This window comes from Microplitis demolitor, chromosome 5 (genome assembly GCF_026212275.2).
Source record: "Microplitis demolitor isolate Queensland-Clemson2020A chromosome 5, iyMicDemo2.1a, whole genome shotgun sequence".
NCBI classification, from domain to species: Eukaryota; Metazoa; Arthropoda; class Insecta; order Hymenoptera; family Braconidae; genus Microplitis; species Microplitis demolitor.
In genome coordinates, this window is record NC_068549.1 from 8,536,292 (window position 1) to 8,557,719 (window position 21,428).

The 21,428-nt window shown below is 29.9% G+C and overlaps 4 protein-coding genes across 8 annotated transcripts in view; 2 read left to right on the forward strand and 2 right to left on the reverse strand.

The window, feature by feature from the left end:
- The first annotated feature begins 71 nt into the window (after positions 1-71).
- Positions 72-3,108, forward strand: LOC103575838 (nonsense-mediated mRNA decay factor SMG9). The gene is made up of 8 exons (XM_053739707.1): positions 72-325; positions 406-452; positions 730-916; positions 986-1,267; positions 2,371-2,515; positions 2,576-2,696; positions 2,773-2,884; positions 2,965-3,108. The coding sequence occupies exons 1-8, from the start codon at positions 165-167 to the stop codon at positions 3,041-3,043; spliced, it is 1,134 nt and encodes a 377-aa protein (XP_053595682.1). The 5' UTR covers positions 72-164; the 3' UTR covers positions 3,044-3,108.
- Positions 3,058-5,546, reverse strand: LOC103575839 (protein Dr1). Of its 4 annotated transcripts, none has more exons than XM_008555806.3 (2): positions 5,467-5,546; positions 3,058-4,589 (listed from the first exon to the last, which is right to left on the reverse strand). In XM_008555806.3, exon 2 carries the CDS (start codon positions 4,579-4,581, stop codon positions 4,075-4,077), a length of 507 nt encoding a protein of 168 aa, XP_008554028.1. In that variant the 5' UTR covers positions 4,582-4,589; positions 5,467-5,546; the 3' UTR covers positions 3,058-4,074. The 4 variants fall into 4 exon arrangements, with proteins under 4 accessions (XP_008554028.1, XP_008554029.1, XP_008554026.1 ...); XM_008555807.3 differs by lacking the exon at positions 5,467-5,546 and adding an exon at positions 4,664-4,749; XM_008555804.3 differs by lacking the exon at positions 5,467-5,546 and adding an exon at positions 5,170-5,345 and having other exon boundaries at positions 3,059-4,589.
- LOC103575837 (protein Asterix) lies at positions 5,482-6,373 on the forward strand. 2 transcript variants are annotated; one of them, XM_014440095.2, is made up of 2 exons: positions 5,482-5,821; positions 5,892-6,373. In XM_014440095.2, exon 2 carries the CDS (start codon positions 5,933-5,935, stop codon positions 6,263-6,265), a length of 333 nt encoding a protein of 110 aa, XP_014295581.1. In that variant the 5' UTR covers positions 5,482-5,821; positions 5,892-5,932; the 3' UTR covers positions 6,266-6,373. The 2 variants fall into 2 exon arrangements, with proteins under 2 accessions (XP_014295581.1, XP_008554024.1); XM_008555802.3 differs by having other exon boundaries at positions 5,594-5,821; positions 5,932-6,373.
- A 977-nt stretch (positions 6,374-7,350) lies between these two features.
- Positions 7,351-21,428, reverse strand: part of LOC103575836 (diacylglycerol lipase-alpha) — a 47,532-nt gene continuing 33,454 nt past the window's right edge. The window contains exons 13-15 of the transcript XR_008403715.1: positions 11,727-12,074; positions 10,730-10,901; positions 7,351-8,874 (exon numbers count right to left, since the gene is read on the reverse strand). The gene's annotated coding sequence lies outside the window, so the exon portion shown is untranslated. The remainder of the gene's footprint in view (positions 8,875-10,729; positions 10,902-11,726; positions 12,075-21,428) is intronic.

The window sequence follows — 21,428 nt, forward strand, 5'->3', positions numbered from 1 at the left end:
TTAATATTTAAAATTTGATATATTTATACATTATGTTGGTATTTATAAACAAATGATTTTTTAAAACCTAACCTGAAATAATAATTTAATTCATAACCTTTAATTATTTGAATTTACAAAATGTTATAATTAAAAATATTGATCTAATTATTGAAAATAATACAATGAATTCCCGAAAAATTACAACAGTTATAACAAAAGACTATGATACGAAAGAAACAGACAACAGACCAGTAATAAAAGTTGCAGATCGTCCAACTTTTATATTAAAAACACGAGAAGGTGAAAGTAGAGCAGTATCTCCAAGTCAACGTAATGGAGCAAAGTATGATTTATTTTTAACTTATTTACTTAATAATAAATATTATTATTTTTAATTAAATTATATATATTTTTTATTTTTAGAAAGGAAACTGATGCTTCTGCAAGTACATCTTCAAAGACATCCGAAAGTATGATAATTTTTCTATGATATTGAAAGTAGCAGACTTAAAAAAAATTTAATTTCTTTAAATAAAGAAATTAAATATTTATAAAAAAAACTTTTAAAAATAACACATCAAAAATTTTTAAAAATTTATTTGAGCATATTCTAAAAATTCTATTTTATTTACAAGTAACTTGTTTATAACAATTAAAAAATTGTCTGATGTCTGCAACTTATCAGTATCATATTATTCTTTCATAGAAATTCTTTTATGTTATTTTTAATTTTTGTCATTATTTTAGCACGATTATTAATGACGTTACCCCAAGAAATGACAAGTAGTATAAAATTTATGGATGAAAACATGCAACTCTATGAAAATGTACTAGAAGAATTAATTGATCAACAAGATTTCTTGGTTGTTGGAATTTTAGGACCTCAAGGAGTTGGAAAGTCGACAATTTTATCACTTCTTACTTCAAATTATGGGTATAAAAGATTTTAAAACAACGTAATTTAAAATAAAATCACAAATAATTTTATTGAGGTTTATTTCAGATCCGAATTATTTCCTGTTCAAAATTTATCCCACCATAAAAATGGATTAAATTGTACGAGTGGAATTGATTTTTATGTAACAAAAAATCGTGTGATTTATTTAGATACTCAACCAATTCTCTCAAGCTCAGTAATAACGTCGACATCATCAACATTAGAACATTATGTTAACTCAGAATATAATTTAGAGATACAATCATTACAATTCACGGCTTTTTTATATTCTGTTTGTCATGTTATTATCTTTGTTCAGGATTGGTTTGTCGATCCCAATTTAATAAGGTACGTAACTTGCATGTAACTACTAAAATTATGTTATTAATTTTTATTTTAATCATTTATCAGGTAATTTATCCATTAACTAGGGTATGAGTGCCATTTGCGGCCAGTGCTCCATTGCTCGGCATTTCGGGTCACTAATTTCCGAAGGACTTATATTTTTATACGCGTTTTTGACTTTGGTCACTAAGTTTAAAATCAAAAGGGCGTGTGATTTTTTTTTTAATTACTAATCATATTGTAGACTTATTCTAAAACTGACATATTTTTTTTATTTTTAGCTATAAAATAAGTCTACAAATCGATTGACAATGGAAAAAAATTATACGCCTTTTTGGGCTCTAGAACGTTTCCTAAAGCCAAAAAAGCGTCTAGAAATATAAATCCTTCTGGAATTAGTAACGCGATTTGATTTTTTATTTTAATTAGTGAAGAAGTATTAAATAAAATTTCCATTGCAATAATGCAATGAAAATATCTGTATACATTTTAAAAATTAATTATATCCTTGCGTTTTTTACAAATTTATTAAAATTTTTCAAGTGTCTTTGGCCCCAAAGTGACCAAAAACAGTACCTCTACCCTGATTTGCATATCACCTGTATTAAAACTGAATTTCAATGCTTTTTTAGTCAGTCTAAATAAGTTAATCTCAAAACAATGCGTCATTTTATTGGCTTCCATTGTGCGCATACGTTTTTTTTCACCGGATCTGCTGCTGAAAGTTTAAATTTTTTCCATTGTTTGTGAAACTTGGCGCATATGTAAATTTATTTCTTTTATTTTTTCGTGAGAAAAAACTGCAACCACTTTCCCGCAGGCAATTCAAAAGCATATCAAGTTTGAACATGATTCCATTTTTTGATCCATAATATATTATTTAAAAAATTATTTTTATGCCAAATCAATCATTATTTTTAATTTAAAAGTTTAAAAATGAAGAAATTCTTGAAAAGTTTGAATTTTATTTTTATTCTTTTTGATAAAAAATTAAACAATTAACAGAACAAATTATGTTATACGTCCTTGTGGTCTATCTATGCACTCTTATATCAACTGTAACATAAAATATTCTATAAAACTCATATTTTTTATTTTCTAAACAGATTTATTCAAACTGCCGAAATGTTAAAACCATCGTCAACATCAAATTTAGATCAAGATTATGTTGAATATTATCCTCATCTACTGTTTCTACACAATAAAGCAGAAATCTATGATTTTATGCCAGATACTCTACAGACAATGACGGTAATACATTCAAATATATCATTCGTAATATTGCCATACATCAATTTTTTTTCTTTTTAGAATTTTTATGATAAAGTTTTTACACGATCTAGATTACAAACGCATAGTGGACTGAACATGAATTCATGCTCATCAAATGAACAACTTAACTTATTTCTTATTCCTGTAATTAATTCACAAAGTATGTAATTGAATTGTCAAAATTTTATTTTTTTTTGCAATTATTTTTATTATTAAAATATTATTTTACAATTCAGATGAACCAATCAGCCATGAAAATGAAAAAGAATTGATACAAAAATTACGAAATAAAATTCATGGAATTTCACGTAATCCATTAACTCCATCAGCACTAACGGAAAAAAATTGGTAAATATTATAAAGTCTAATAATTCGAAAATATATTGTATCTTATTTATTTTTTCTTTATAATTATTATATATTTTTAGGTATCATTATGCTTCTAAAGTCGTGGATGCCATAAAAAAAAGTCATCTATCCTCAGAATATGGAAGATTACTTCCCTAAGATGATAATTTATAAATATTGCTTATTGTAAGATATAAAATAAATCATAGGCACATCGGCTTTAACTACATTTATAATAACAGATATTTTAGTATTGACAAAAAGACAGGTATTAAACTTAGCCATAAGCGAACCCTACCAAAAATAAAACTCTACCCAGTCAAACTCTGCTGCAACATGTCTACCTAAAAAATTTCCTTTCCAATAAAATATCTACCATCTTGAAATCTTTACTAATAAAAAAATTTACCACGAATATAATCACTACCAAGTTCCATTTATGAATAAACTCTACTATTTAAAATCCTTACCATCCTCTTACGGACGTACATTTAACAGACAAAAATTTATTTTTAATTAATTGGGAATCGTTAGGGAAGATTTCAGAGTATAATTTTATTATTCAGGACTAATTAATTAATGAGTAATTTAAAATTATTTAATCTTTTTCGAGCAAATAGTAAACACGTTAGAAAATAAAACTAACATGGTTTCTAATTCACTTGATAGTAAACTATTAGGGAAGAAAGTTATAAATTATTTTAGCTTTAGTATGCTAAATGCTAATTACTCATTAATTAATTAGTCTTTAATAATAAAATCATACTCCGAAATCTTCCCAAACAATTTCTAATTCATTAAAAATAAATTTTTTGTCTGTTAAATATATATCCGTAAGTTGATGGTAGGGATTTCAAATGGTAGCTTATTCATAAATGCAACTTGGTAGTATTTTTTTTCTGTAGTGATTATATCGTGGTAGATTTTTTCAGTGGTAGAGAGTTCAAGACGATGGATATTTTATTGGTGAGGGAATTTTTTAGGTAGACATGTTGCGGCAGACTTTGACTGGGTAAAATTGTATTTTTGGTAGAATCGCTTATGGCTGAGTTGTTTACCGACCGACAAAAATCCTATAGCTTATTTACGATAGACCTAAATTTATTACTATGTATTATTTATTTATATAACTACTTTTTTATGTAAGAAAAAAATTTTAAAAACAAAGTATAAGTTATACTCATTAATATTTAAGAATAATCTTCCTGTTCGCTATCAACTTGTTGCATTGAGGCCATTTGAGCAACTCCAGCTTGCAATTGTTGCCATTGCTGTTGTTCAGCAATAGCTTGTTCTTCTCTTGCTTTAGCAAATAGTTCTTGTTGCTGGCGTAGCAATTCTTCTTCTGGTATACCCAAATTCTCTAATCTTGTACTTTGACGTCTTCTTTTAGCAGCTACTGCTTTACAATCTCTTAGTACAGATTCAGCTTCACCAACGTAGTCACCAAACCCAAGTTTTTCGAGTGCTTGAAGTACATGTTCAGCATTTATTGTTTTCTTTTGTTGCTGATTGCAAATTTCATTTGCTTCTGATGACAATAAGTGGATAAATTCCGTACAACAATTGAGAATTAATTCACGTGATTCATTTGCCACTCTTACATGAGGCAAAATTTCTTTTATCATTTTGTTTATTGATGCTCGTGGTAACGTCAACTCGTCATCTTCTGCTGGAGGCATTGCAGCTGAGGCCATAGTTTACTCTATAATCATTTTTTAAAATTATTTATTAATATACTTAATCATATGATAAAAAATAGTGACAAAATGATTTTACTTAAATGTAAAATGGTTTTTAAATCATTAAAACTTCTCTAGAGAAAAAAATAAACAAAAGGGAAAACAATGTCTAGTACATTTACTCGAAATAAATTTAAAAATAATGATACTAAAGTTAGCCGACGTCTAATAATTTTTGGACTTTACGTCAAAACGATAAATTACAAAAAAAAAAAAAATATTTCAAAAAATTTCAGCCATGGTTTTCTTAATTTTCTATATGTGTATAATTTTAAGTTTCTCTTTTTTTTTTCTTTGTAATTGAAATAAAAATCAGAAAATTGTTAATTGTCTGTTAAATTCAGGTTCATTTAAAACACACCATTTATATGTTATAAATATATTTTTTATAAACATATTTAATTCTGTAAGTTTTCGATAAAGTCATGTATTTAAATATAATTCGTAACAAAACAATTTAATTTTAAAATACTTCGCAAATTTAAGACTAATTTTAAAAAATTGTCATAACTAGAAATGTAAAAAATATGATTTGATAATTACTTTTTTTTTTCAATTACACAATACACAAACGATGTAAGTAATTGACAGATATTTATAGTTAGGTTATAATAATTGTAGTGCAAAAAAACTGTATGATATTAATTATAAGTAAATTAAAAAAAAAAAAGTGTTTGGGTTTTATTGAAAAAAAGAACAAAAAAGTATTTTTGTTTGAATAAAATTCATGAGTGTGCAACTAATTGATTTGTTAAATTATTAATCAATATTATTTTTAACAATCATAATAATTGTGGTTGCATCTGTATTAAGTTGTTTCAATAAATATAGTTGAGTTACCAAGAGAATATTATTCGGGTATCTTCGATTGTATTGTTATCGGGCTCAATGCTCATCTATCGTAAATATACAGTAATAACAGTCAACGAAAAGGAGTAGGAGTAATAACCGAGAACACCCGAGGTACACTCGTTTGCTGGGACAATTTTAGTGTGATTGCTCAATCGTTTACACGTACACTATTTTTAATTTATTGCTTGCATAAATAAAATTGAATAATATTGAGTTATTGTCAAATTTTCTAATTTCATACATATATATATAATAATAATACAAATTAAAATTTATACACTTGTCTGTGACGTGATAACCTAAAAAGTACTTCAATTATTTATTATTTTATCAGCTTTTCCAAGTAAGTTTATTTATATTTTACAATTAATGTTTACTAATTAATAGTATTAATACTGAATATTTATAACTAGAACAATATACAAATATTGTAACAGTAAAAACTGTTTGTAGAATGATTAATTCATCGGATCCACGACGTCCCGATAAAGAAATTCGATACAAGCCATCAGTAGTAAATAGCCAGGTTCAACCAGGTGATGATTTAACACCAGATTACATGAATATTTTAGGAATGATATTTAGTATGTGCGGACTTATGATGAGACTAAAATGGTGTGCATGGGTTGCATTGTATTGTTCTTGCATCAGTTTTGCAAATTCACGAGTTAGTGATGATACCAAACAAATTTTAAGCAGTTTTATGTTATCTATATCCGCTGTAGTGATGTCATATTTACAAAATCCACAACCTATGACACCACCATGGGCTTCTGTAATCCAATGAAATTATTATTAGGTATGGAAATTAATTTGATCAAATTAAAAGCAGTCATTGTTTTCATGAAGGAAAAGTCGAAAGAATAAATTTTGCAAATAAAGTTTTTCAATAATTTTTTATTTTATAAATTATTTATTACCTTTATAAATTATTTTAAATATAATTTTTTAAAATTATAATTTTACATCTTATAATTATCACATTCAACAAAATTATTATTCTTTTTATAAACTTGATATTTGTCTTTGAAATTTAAAAACTGTATACTAAAATTATTTATATCATTTTTATAATTTATAACGCAATCATTTCGCATTTATTCATTTTCTATATACAATCTATTTATTTTTTTTAACTAGCAGAGCATTAATAAAAAATGTAAAAAGTGTTGACTAGGATATTAAATTTTTTTATTTTATTTATTTTTTTTTCTCAAATCAATAATTAATCTTTGTAACTTTTATGCCATCATCATTTATGGAATTTGATGTTAACATCTGAAGGCAATTCGTTGGATTTAAAATCTTAACTCTCGATCAAAGTACAACTGCATAAAAAAAAACATCGTGTATCTGTGTTAAAAACGGTCCATATTACAAATTTTGTGTTAAATCAACACACTTACGTGTTACTTTACAATTTAAAATCGATCTACTACTTAACACTTTCAAAGTGTTACCTAGTTCGAAAATCCCAATTATCAACATTTATTAATTGTTACTTTAAAATTAACATAAAGTTTATGTTGAAAACTCAATCGATAGTCACAGAAAAATTACGACAAAAAAATGAAAGTGAAATCGACATTTTATAAATACCAGTTTAACTTAAAAATATTAATAAACAAAAAATAAAATTTAGTATTAACTTAAAGCTGGAATGTTTATCATACCAATCAAAAAGATTTACCCAAGCGGCACAAAAAAAAATTGTTAAATTTATGTTACCAAATAGTTACACTATAACAAATTGTTGCCTTAAATTTAACAAAAAGTCAACAATTTTTTTTTGTGCCGCTTGGGTAGTTATAATTTCGAATTATTCTATGAAATTTAAAAATTATGCTGTCGCTAAATAAAAATGTGTTTTTGTTTTTTTAAAAGACATAAATTGATGGACTATTTATAACTGCTATGAAATATTAAAAAATTTTTTTTAAATTTTGACTAATAAAAACATTGTTTACTGTCAAAAAATAGTTCAATGTTGAGTAACGATTGTTATCACTTTGATAATCTCAAATTAATATTATTTATATTTAATGAATATCCATAGTATGAAGGTAAATGTCTTCATAGTTTCTGATGATGGTTACGTAATTGATTGCAATCGGTCTGTTAGTCTAAATAATATGATCAATCAAAATTTTAAAAAAATCACTATTTCTGACATTTTTTTCCGGATATTTCATATGTTAACGTACTGATTTGATTGAAATTGATGTAACTCTCCATTTTGATCATTTCGATTAATTCCTGTCCAAAAACATTGAAATTCTTAAGCATAACCGTAAGAAACTATATAAAAAACGATTTTTATTGACTACTTTCAATTTCTTGAATTCTTGGAGAGTAATACGAAACGTCATTTTTTCGAGCTCGAAGGACTTGAAAATACTAATGTATTTAAAGATATTGTCGAGCTTAAAGAGCTCGAATGTGAGCCCAAAAACAGTAGGAAGTTTTGGGGCTGGCCCGCAGGGTCAACTGGTTTCCTGATGATTTTGTGTCACCACTGACGTTTAAAGTGTTGAATTAACTTGTCGTCTTATGCGAATTTTCTGTTGAAATGTTGATACAAATTTTGTGGTTAAATTCAACGCAAATAGTCTGTGTTACAAAATAACACAAATATTGTGTGGACTGTTTCTAACACACAGATTATATTTATTTTAACACAGTATTTTTTACTGTGTGTATTAATAAAGAAAGTATTTTATAGAACGAATCAAACAATTTTTTCGTTCGATGTACAATAGGCCTAAATATTATTTAGTATATAATTACAACAGCTAAGTATTAATTATTGGCACATCATTCAAAAAATATTAAAATTAAATAATATATAAAAAAAATTATTAATTTAACATTCTGAGAAATGATATCATAAAATAAAAAAAAATCAATAATAGATAAATAAAGCCACAGGGACAAAAGTATAAATATTGGCGTAAAATGGACGGCGGAGTCGCCAGGTTCATCTAAAGGTCACAAGAGTCCTGGTTTTCACTCTTGTAATCTTAGTTCTTTGTAAAAAGAGCTGAGCTTTTATTTAGAAAATTAAGTGAAAATTATGGTCCCATGGCATTATAAATTTTGTGCATTGCTAAAAATTTAAACACTACTTTCGCCTCGGCCAACTAACGTGATAGGATATACATATTTTTTCCTTTTAGCACTAGAAAACGGCGATGTATGTTGTACATGACTTGGAGTTGGAGATAAACCACGAAGTAGTGGAAGTGATGTATCAACAGAAGTTCCACCAACTGTATCAAATGGTTTCCTCCATTCAGCATTGATATTTGTAGCTGGCGTCATAAGTCGTTTACATTCTGGAGAGCTTTTCACACTTAAGAATACATCATTATTGCAATCACGTAGACCCAGTGATCCCTTAAAGAAAAAAAGTATATATTATTTCTTTTGAAAAAGATCAGACTTTTGTGATTTTGCGTTATCAAGTACCATAAGAGAACTTGTGCATTCTTGCAAAAGATACAGTTGAAAAGATATAACGGCGTTAAAATTGTTTATTTTACACGGAAAGAAAATTATGGTAACTGTTCCTAGTACGCTTATGAAATATCATCCCCTACCGTTATGGTAATGATTACTTGGGATTATGATATATAGACCCATACTTTCTGGGAAAAGTTCCCATAAGTATGGGAACAATTCCTATCATTATGGTAACAGTTTCCATATCGCATGTGATAGAATCATGGTAATAATTGCCATACTCATAGGAATAGTTCCATAAGCAAATAGTAACCAATCCTATCACCACATTGTAATGGTTCCAAAGTGTATATGGGAATAAGCTCTATATATTATGGTAATGGTTACCATAATATTATAGTAATCATTCCCATAATATTTAGAAATTATAATATTTTTTTTTTTTTTAAGAAGCGTTTTTTTTTTGTATATTACAAAATGTTACAAAATTTTAAGTATACAAAAAAAACGCTTATTACAAAAAAAAAATTATTATACTTTCTACATATTATGGTAATCGTTACCGTAATGTATGGGAATTATTACCATAATATTATGGTTACCATTACCATAATATTATGGTAACCATTATTATAGTTACATGGTAACGATTACCATAATTCCATAGGAACTATTCCGATACCATATGGGAATTATACCCATAATTATACGAATGATTACCATAATATATATAGGTGCCGTTCCTATAATCAACATTTCAAAAAAGAACAGTTACCATGCATTATGAGAACCATTCCCATAATATATTGTAACTGTTACCATAATTTTCTCTCCGTTTATAATCGACACAATTTTCATTTGAAAGTATAAAAAAGTTTGGAAAATCCAAAAGTGCACGCTTCATACGTGTTTGACCCCACTTTTACAAAAGTTTATTTAATTAATTTACTGTAGAAAGTTTATTAATATTATCTTTTCCACATAGAAAAGGATATTATTGAGTTAAAAAAAATATAAAGCGTGCAATAATTATACATTTTGAATTTCACGCAAATGGTGTGACCGGTGACGCGACCGATGATCCGACGACAAATAATCCGCGACAATACATCCGCGACATTTGATCCATGCGACATTTGATCCGTCGATAGTTGATCTGCCGACAATTTATCCTTATGGTGTGATCGCATTATTTCACAAATATGTGAACAAAATATTTCACGCCGCTAACATCAAGCAGAAACATCCTTAGTCGCAATATTGAGCGATGCTTGCGCAAAAGTTGTTCATAATATTATCAACATAATGGTATACAATATTGACTGAAATTTTGTACAAGAGACTCGAAACAGATTGCTCGAGCTAGAATTTAACAACTATTGCTCCAAATTTTGACTGAAAAAAATTGCACTCTGGAGCTCTCCTCTTTTAACTTTATATGTTATACTTTTCACAATTCTGTGAAAAAAGGGGAATAAACTTATGCTTTGTTCCATTCCTGGAGCAATTCTTGCGCAAATTTTATTACAATTCTGCATAAAAAAACTTTGAACAAATATTCTTGAACAAGATTTTATATTTTTTGCTTTAAATATTTAATCAAATAATCTGCCCAAGCATCTTGCATGATATTGCTGCTAAGGATCTAGTATATTTTACTTTCGCAAAATTATTGTTTCAGCAAAATTAATTTATTTTTCTAAAGATATACGTAGAAAATAAACGGCTAGTTATAATTTTCCAAACGATTTTATGTAGAAATATAAGAAATTTAATTAGCATTATTTACCCTGACTTCGTATAAATCTACACTCGATTCATTTGTACCATTATCTTCATTAGAAAAATCTATTTGTACAGGATAAGTATTGCGAATAATACAAGTTGAATGAATTGATGAAGGAGTAGAATTGTCAGAGAGATCATCTCTACAACAAGCAGCGGTACATACAGTATGTTCTCTGTAAATAAAATGGAAAATTATAATTATCATTTTAATATTATATACAATATCAAGTAACGCTAGCTCTAGTGTATTACACAACTAGGGCAGTAAATAAGAAAGCCTCAGATCACATTTGTCGACCTAGACTTCGCCTTGGCCGAATTACATGTGATCTGAGACATTTCTTACTTTACTGCCCTAGGTGTGTAATATACTATTCCATTGTTTGATTTAGAAGGACTCACCAAATATACCAATTTTGTTAATAATTTACTTAAAAGTAATAAATAATAAAATAAAGTTTGGGAAATTAAAAAATGCACACACCAAATGCTCATGTTGTAAAAAAAATATCAATCAGGATTTATCAAGCATGTATTGTAGCAGCCTACAATACTTGCTTGACAAAAACTTTCGAACGCTAACAAATCAAAATTTGAGTTTTTTGAGAAAACGAAATTTAAAATATCTAGTCATCGACGATTCCGCTTTCGACCAGGAAAATTCTGCAATGACAATATATCAGCGTTATCAACTGATATCTCTAAAGCTGTTGCTGAAAAGATCAAAATCAACGATTTTACTCAATGTCGACGAAGCATAATAGGACAACGTTATGAGGTTCATTTGATGGCATTTCATAAAATTTATAAATGCCTTATGAGACAAAAGCTTATCGTGGTTTTAGAATTTTTAATTCTCTGACTATATTAATGCTATTACTTAAAGTTTTCAGAGTTTAAACTTCGTTATAATAACACGGGATACGGATGCTTTCTATTACTCGATTTGTTTAAATTTTTCATAAATTATATCGGATTTATATAATAAAATTATATACCTTCTCAAGATTACGGAATCCCGTCGTCGTGGAACTGGAGGTGGTGGTAGTCCTCCTAGACGTTGACTTTTCGCTGTTTCATAACTAGCTTCACTATTTCCACTACTGCTATTGCTACCAGCAATCTCATCGCATAATCCATAATTTTTAGCTGCAAGCATTGCAAAATGAATATTACTTTTAAGATCATCTGCAGCTGTTGATAAGTTCCCAGATATTTTTGGTGTACGTCTAATTGGTCTAGTTGGTGGTAATGGTGACGGCGAGTTGCTCGCCTCGGACATAGTTTCAGGCGTGGCTAGAGGCGCAATTCTCTGAGTGTATTCCCAATTAAGTGGATGGTTAAAGCTGAGAAAAGATAGAAAATATTTATAAAATATAATCTTCATTAATTACTTATCGGGTATATTAAATAATAATACTACAAGGGTTGTGGACAAAATCGAAACAATGAAAAAATGTGACAAAGTAAATATGATGTTACTTAAATTATTATCACAAAAGCGAAAATTTTTTTTCTACCAATTAATAATTTGAGAAGGTAATTAGCATGTTTAAACTTCTAAGAGCTGCCATAATAAAACCGGTTTTAAAATTTATATTGAGATAAAAAAAAAATAAAGTAAAATTAGTACATTAGATAACCAAGGATTTAAAACCATCGCATATGTATTCCAGTGTTTTTTTTTTTATTTTCTTACAATTTATGGTCGTCGTGCCTGGGTGTAGTTATCAACTCGCTTGCTAGGCTGACGTACTCCCAAGGCACTCCCCTGGAATCGACGCTTAACTCGCGCCCAGCCTGGGGCAATTCCATTGGACTTTGAAGTGATGTAAAACTAGTTTCGAGGCACAACCTGTGTGGTGGAGTGCCGATTGTTAATGAACGTGATTTACATGGACTTTTTGGCAGCAGGGCCCGCATTTCTTGTTCTACTTCCATTTCTTGAATTTCATTCGGATAACGAATCTCTGAAACCTCTGCTGATGACGTGTGACCTGATGTCAAACGTTGTGGTTTTGCTGGTCCCAAAGTTGTTACAACCTGATCGTCATGCGTCGTTTCAATATTATAACAAACATCTAATCAAGAGAATGGCTCGTACGTCCATAATTTTCATTATTTCGAGTTCTGATTCCTACACCTAGTCACTCGACTAATAACTATTGCTTTTACTCAACTGATACACCTTCGTGGTTCAAAATCGCTATGTTTATATTTGTTCATGCATTTTGACGTACAATAGGGATGCAAAAATATCAAGTATAGTTTTTTCTTAGGTGAGTACAGTCACTCATTTTAATATACATGCAAGAATTCAATTAACATGCTAATTTTTTTCTGTATTTTAAAGAAAATTTTAAAAATGGACAAATTAAAAAGATGGACTAAGTATTCATTATTTTTATGATTATAATTAATTAATAATTTATAGATGATATAAAGATGATATGAGTATTATTAATTACATGTAATAATTCAAATAATGAAAAATATTGACATATTATGGTGAATTGATATTTTCTACATCAAGTTTAGTGCTAATGCTTATGTATTTGAGTGTTATGAATCACGACAAAGTGCAATAATAATATTTAAATATAAGATAAAGTATTAATCGAGACCAGTGAATCAAGATTCTGATAAATACCATCGATAATTAAATAGTAGTATATATTGAAAAATGTACGGGAAAAAATTATTTAGATTTATAGTAGACTTTATTCGTTATATTTTGGAGATCAATATTGATTTCAAGTTAATTACGTAAACATAATATGTACATTTCGTTCATCAGATCTACGTTGCGTCATGTAGATCACTAAATCTGAGATAAAAAGACCAATTATTGACACTATGAAAAATATGGTTGAGATTTTAATTTCTTTTATCATAGAGTTGATATCATGATATTAAACAAAAAATATTGATATAATTAGATATAGAAAGGAATAGAAAGTTAGCTGTAAAAACTAGGGTGGTCAGTTTTAACGAAATCGTTAAGGAATTTTGTAAAAGTATTAAAGATAACTTGCTCAAGGTGCATTGGTATAGTGGACTTGAGCTCATCTTGCACTAGAAATTATTTGCATATCCTAACGCATATCTTACGTCAGATCTGCTCAACAAGTGCCATATTACATTATCTATCTCACTTCCGTTATTGTCATTTTATTCCCTCCATTGGCATACGATACAGGATTCTGCAGAATCTGTGCATGCACAGAAAAGAAGTATTTCTTGGTGCAAAAAATTTGTACTTGCCCTAAGAAATTTTGTGCACTATAAATTGAAAACAAAAATTTTCTTGGGGCATGAAAAATTTTTGATGGAGTAAGAAAACATTTTTTGAGGCGAAATAAAAATTCTTGTGCCAAGAAATTTTTTCTAGTTCTAAGAAAATTTTTGTCTTGAATTCATAATATAAAATATTTTTTATGCTAAGAAACTCTTTTTTTCTGTGTGGGTTAAAGTTACAGAGATATAGGAGTGAGATATACAGACAGTGTAATATGAGACTTCTTGAGCAGATCTGGCGCAAGACATGCGTTAGTGTCAGTAGTTTTGTACAATATCATGTGCAAGTCCTACAACAATCTTGCATTAATATCTTGTGCTAGATTGATAGGTATTTAAAGACGTAAAAACCTAAAGATCTTCCGCAAAATACTTTCATGAAAACAGTATGACTACTATAAGATTGTCTTGTGTACGTAATTTTGAGAAGGTCCATGTAGTATCTGTCAAAAGATTCTTGTGACCAGTACCTTGATCGGCAACTTGTGATGAAAATTGTTACATGGGTTGTTATGGAAATAGATACATTTATACATGGCGAGGTAATGCTAGATAAAGTCATGCATGGTTTTATGGAATTATGTTAGATGTTAATTGAGGTGGTGATTATGATTATGTATAGCCATATACGATCGCATGAGAAAAGTTAATATGTCTATGCATGGGCTCCGCCTATGTCCATACATAATTTTTTTACGGGTTGGCAGAGTTGAGTAAAGTTTTTATTTTTTTCGGTCGATATTTTCTCTTTTATCTTCACTATTATTAATTTTTTTTACATTTTACAAGTGAGAAAGGAATCATAAAAAAAATTTATAATTGTTATAGCGTGAAGTTAATTAAATAAACGATTAAATAAAATGGGTGTCAGTAATTGGTGCTTTTATCTAACATAGTTTGGATAAGTTAATATTCATAGATCTAACTAAAGACCTATGTTGACCTCCAAAATGAAACAAATTAGATCTATAGATGAGTTATACACAGATCTAAATAATTTTTCCCCAGACAGCTCAAGAGTATTAAATTTAATACTATAATTAGTATTTTCTGAGATCTTATTTTCAAGGGCCTCGAAGATAGTAAAAGTACCTTGTATCGTGGCAGGAAGAGGGTGTGGTGGCATAGGCGTCAGCGTCATACAGGGTCGAGCTTTGAAGTTGAAGCGTCATGGAATGTTGACTGTTGGATGTCCTAAGCCCCAATAATTGAACCGTAGCTGCTCGCAACGTTGTAATCTCATCACTATTAGTTCTGCACGCAGACACCTAATCCACACCACACACCCTCAGCCACTTTTATTAAATTATTTTCTTACGCTACCTTATCTTAATTTTAATTTCAACAATTGTTAATAATATTTTTTTATTAAAAATTTAATACTCTTTAGTAAACTAACCTAATTGAATGAATAGTTATTGATTGTAAAATATCCATCGATTTTTTAATATTTTCAAACTTTTTTGAAAAATTTTTTTTTCTTAAGTTATGTCGTTTTGCAGAATTAAATAAATTTCTGTTTCCACTGTTTCCATTTATATTTAACTAGTACATTATATTTTAAACAGCATGATACTCAAGAATCATCTTCCAAATGAATTTGAAATCATATCATGTATTTTTAACTTTTTCGGAATATTTAAAAAAATAAATTTATAACGTTAAGTTTTTACTCTGCATAGCTTCTTAAAACATTTTTATTTTATTTTTTTTTAATTTTCGGTCAGTATTGTATATTATGTTAAAACAAATATCTCTACCGAATTCGATCTAAATTGGTAATGACTTCAAATGAGTAATATATATTTGCTTTTACCATTTAAAACAAATAAAAAGAATGAAACATATTTTACACTTTATCACAAGCATAAATGAAAAAAAATATATTATGTGGCAAGGAATAAAATAACGTCATTTCCGATGAGTGGGAAGTTGACTATACACTGCACGAGTTGTAACAAGGGTTGTCATTCTACTCGTCTAAAATAACGTTTTGTCCTGAACACACATTATATTATTTATAACTACTTGCATTGAAGCTTCGTGTTTAAACAACTAGATCAAGTTAAAACAAGCCAATGTAAGATCAGATCACGTATACCAATATAACTATCAACTAGTGATTAGAAAGACATATCGTCATTCTGTTCTTTTTTCGGAAAAAAAAATAGTATATTTTATGCTTAGAGAGAAACCCTGTTAAAAAAAAATAAGTTAAAATTGACTTTTTTTGACTTAAATAGGTACTAAATAGGTCAAGTTAGCCAAAATGAAGTGTTTTTCATTTATTTATGAGTTGCTTTTAACTATCTTGACCTACTTGATATTCATTTCATTGAGTCAAAAAGAGTCAATTTTATATTAAGTTATTTATTTGACCCGAGAAAGGAGGACATTTTAATCCAAGCCGATAGCAAAATGACATCTTTATGAGTCCTAAATGAGTTCCTATTTATGATTTGGACGTCTCATTCACATCTTAAAAAAGTCTTTAAGAAGTTCTCAAGATGTCGAATCAGCCGCCTAGTGAACTCAGTAAGACGTCTTTAAAAAGACGTCGTAAAGCAGTCATTCCGACTTGAATGCTGTCTGGGAAAATATAGGGTAGACAAGGGTAGCCAACACGTAGGTTACGACGACCTACCAGTCTTCCTAGGTTTGCATACTATTTTTACCTCACTTGTGTGGAAAGTTCGAATTTTCACCTTCTTTAATGGGAAGGAAGTAGCACTTTTATGATATAGAGAAATAATAAATAGAATACTCACGTGCGTTAAGCCTTCCTCAAACTAAAAAATTCGAACTTTGCGTTGCAAATGTAGCGAAAGATAGTATGTATATACAGGAAGTCTGGTAAGAGATTTCCGACCATGTGTCCGACACTCTTGTCTTCGGCTCGAACAGGCAGTCACGTATACTTGGGTTAAAGTATCCTACTTTCTCTTCTCTAGGTGTGCAATGTGCTATTTTTCAATCTAAATTGAAAATTTCACTAAATAATAGAATTTATATTCATTCAGAAAATTGGAAACTGCAAACATCTAGAAGTGGGATTGCATTACCCAATTTGAGCTGCTAAAAATCATTTTCTTTTCATTTTTTTGTTCTCTTGCTATGAAAAAAAGGTGACTTTGAGATAAAAAAAAATTTGTCATCCTTTTAAAAAACATCTTTAAGACATCTTAAAGTTGACTTTGTGCTACTTGGGTTATTAACGTGTTTTTAAAATTTTGTTTTAAAGCATTATCCGAACAAATCGATTGATTCGAATAAACCTTGATACAATCGAAAAGGATCATCAAATTTCGTTCTCCTCTAATTATGAAAATCAATTATAGCAAATTTGGCTTATTACTCAGAGTAGGTATATATCTCCATACATTAAAATGCTTTCGAGCAAAGTTCAAGGCAGAAAAACAAAGATGCAAATGTTATATGGAGGCTATAAACATTTATAAAAGCCATAGTTACATATAGTGAATAAGTATTCTCAGAGCAAGTCGCTCGAGTCGGCAACTAGCGGGAAGCTCTAGATTCAATCAATTCTCACCATTTATTTTATAAATCGCTGTTTTCTTAAACCGCCGATTTATGAAAAAAAGAATCAAATTCTGCTTCTTAAGGCAGATACCGGGAGCCATGAAGGCTTAGCGAAAAAATCCGGATTTTGAAAAAAAAATTCGAGCGCAACTTTTTATTCTAAAGATATAAGCCGGATATTTCCTATTTTGCCAGAACATATATTTTTCGCGCGAGCTGTTTCTCACAATTCAAGAAATGAACTAGAATAAAATCATAAACAATCTTTTAATCTCGTCTACAATAAAACCAGTCAAAAATTCGCCGTGTCGTTATGTTTCAATATATAACTTTTTTATTCCCACTATCTAAATCAAAGCAATTCTTTCGCTCGGACGAGAATACTATTTATTTAACTTGCGCATTAAGAAAAATGATTTTATCTATGCTAAGTGTATATCTATATATTAATCGATTCAAATTGTTTTAAATCATTTCAAATTGTTTCGAATCATTTCAAATTATTTTTCTTAATCAGGGTAATTTTAGAATATTCAAAATTTCAAATCATACCAAACAAAGAGATAGGTATAATCAATGACACTTGATTTGGACTTTTTTAAATGTATTTTACACGTTCACAACATTGATGGTTAAATTAATCAGAGTTTTAGCGTTTGTATAAAACTGGGGAGTGAATGTGATACTTACACTGATCATTTTTAAAATATTGATATTACCTTACGAAATACATTTAATTTCATGTGTACTAAAGCGAACACGTGCACATGCTACATGCTGATTTGCAAACAAAATTTTTTTCACCTATGTATTTTATTTTAAATAACTACTATGATATGATTCGTTTTTTAGAATAACGTTTCTAATTAAAGTTTTTGAAAATTTTTCAATTACATAGAATATATATTAGGTGTATGGCTAGGGATGAAAGAAGCCGCATTCGAAATTGGCTAAAGTTGACTATCCGGCCCGAATGTGACAACTGACAAAGTCTCTGTCTGAATTCGTGTATTATTCGAAGCCACATATTATATTCTTTATAACATCTGCATTGAAGATTCGCTTCAGTGCCGGCAACTAGATAAAATAAGTCAATTTAAGACTATCAGTATGCATCGTGATTTGCGATAAACAGCAAAATAAAAAAGAATTGTTCATTATTGTGTAACGAGTAGATTAAGGGGAGGGGGGGGGGGGGTACGGGCTAGTTTATTAAAACCTTTTGAACATTATTAAGTATATATTTAACAACATTAGGTAATTTTTTTATGTAAAAGTATCCGTAAACAAGCTAAGGATGGAGCTTTTCCCAGAACGTCTTTAAAAAAAGATGATTTGCGGTGAGCAGTGTATCTCAGCTGGAAATTATCTAAAATAAAAAAACCATTGGAATTTAGTCAAAGCATTATTAAAGCCTCTCCCCAACGTTCCCTGATTATTTTTTTTTTCATTTTTAATGGTCATTCAAAGTAAAAACTGCTATTTTTTACGAAAATTTGCGGTGTTTTGAAGGTGAAAAACCCCCTTGATGTAAAAAAAAATTCTAAAACTCAACGTTAGGGGGAGGTATATTATACGTAGAAAGTGTGTACCAAGTTTGAAATAAATCGGCAATGTTGTTTTTAAATAGCAAGGCTCGCGGACTGTGCTCACTGCTATTTAAAAACAACATTGCCGATTTATTTCAAACTTGGTACACACTTTCTACGTATAATATACCTCCCCCTAACGTTGAGTTTTAGAATTTTTTTTTACATCAAGGGGGTTTTTCACCTTCAAAACACCGCAAATTTTCGTAAAAAATAGCAGTTTTTACTTTAAATGACCATTAAAAAATGAAAAAAAAAATAATCAGGGAACGTTGGGGAGAGGTTTTAATAATGCTTTGACTAAATTCCAATGGTTTTTTTATTTTAGATAATTTCCAGCTGAGATACACTGCTCACCGCAAATCATATTTTTTTAAAGACGTTCTGGGAAAAGCTCCATCATTAGCTTGTTTACGGATACTTTTACATAAAAAAATTACCTAATGTTGTTAAATATATACTTAATAATGTTCAAAAGGTTTTAATAAATTAGCTCAATCCATACGACTAAAAAAAAAATCATAAAAAAAGCGTTTTTTTTTCATGATTTAGTCCGTACGGAGAAAATTAAATAATAGCAATTACTATCTAATTATGGTAAAATTTTTTACCATCAATCCGATAGTAGTGAATACTATCTAGATGATTGTTTAAATCAACTAGATTGTAACATTTACCATATTTATAATAATTGTTACAATCATGTATATTAACTAGAGTTAATTATTATTTCAGTTCAGGTCTATGCCTTTGGCTTGACCTTTCGGAGATTACCTACCGTTTCCAACATGCATACACATCCAAATTTTGTTAAATTTGACCATCTTAGGGGCTTGAGGGGTAACAATTTTCCCACCTTTCAGCCCTTGATAGTTATTTGTCGGCTAGCGCGATTTGTTTTACGGATCAATTCACGATCTGAACCTCAGTACGTTATTGTTTTCTGATGTGTGTACATGTTTAAAACAAACGTTGTGTAACGTTCGTTAAAACTTCTTGTATTGTGACAAAAGAGTATTATTATTAAGGTAAGTTAATTACTATTGATTTTTAAGTTTTTCAGGAACCCATTTAGTGAGCGATTTGGCTCGCCAGCCGCAGCGGTGACGGCTCAAAGGTTGTAGCCAATACGTCTCAGGGAGACGTGTGGATGTTACGTCTTGGCTCGGCTTAATGTAGTCGCAACCGCAGCCGCTGCGGGTCGCACGTAGTTGAGGCTTATTTTTGTTTTCAAATATGGCTTGTATTTTAGCCTTATTGCAGCCGTGGCGGCTCGATTAATTCAGCCACACGATAAATGCATGTATATGAGTGTATTGATACGATCTATCGTGGCTCGCAGACATTTTCTCTCGAGCCCAATCTTTCATCGGTGGATCCACTGTTTAATCCACATGGTTACTTTCAGATGAGTTGGTCCACAATGGAGGAGTTAGTGGAGGCGTCTGCTCCCATGGAGGAAGAAGATCGAATTCTGGATCGTTTGAAGCTGTTAGCTCAGGAGTCATTACTGGAAGGTTGGAAGAATTGGACCTGTCAATGGAAAATTTATTTGGTTCGGAGTTACAAGTTGATCCTCAAATTCTAAACAAGCTGCGCTTTGCTCTTCCAACGGTGGGAATAGCAAAGGCTTTCAATCCTTCAGCGACAGATCTACCAGACAAGCAATACAGGGATTATAAAGTAAATATGCTCCGTTGGTCTTTTTGTCGTGGTCTTATAATCAGTCCTCCAAGCTTGTTAAACAAGTTAAACGGATCAGCTGCTCAAGCAGAGATTTTTCTACACGCGGTGGCTCCGATAAAACATTTGTGTGTATCGCGTAAATTGGCAGCGGAAGAATTAAGACCGTGTGAAGAAGAGGATGAGAAAGGTCGGCCAACCGGAACGAAAAGACCTTCAGATGATTCGTGCTGTAGAGGACCAGTTGAACAGAAATCTAGGTTAGATGTTATAGAGGATCAAATGAACAATATGTTTAACATATTGTTAGAAAAAATTTACGGGTTAAAAGAAAATCGTGGCGTTGGAGAAGAAGAAGAAGGTTCGAGCGAGGAGGAGGAATCTTCAACGAGTGATCACGAGTCAACAACGGAGAAAAATCAGTCGATGGGGTCAGTTTGGGCTCCTCCAAGGTTAGAGGATTTCCCTGTGGAGCCGTTTAACGACTTGGAGGTCTTGTCATTAGTGCCGCAGGTAAAGGAGAAGGAACCGACAATTCCTCCACCTTCGGCTGATATTAAGGAGCAAGGAATTTCTTGCCAAAAACTGGGC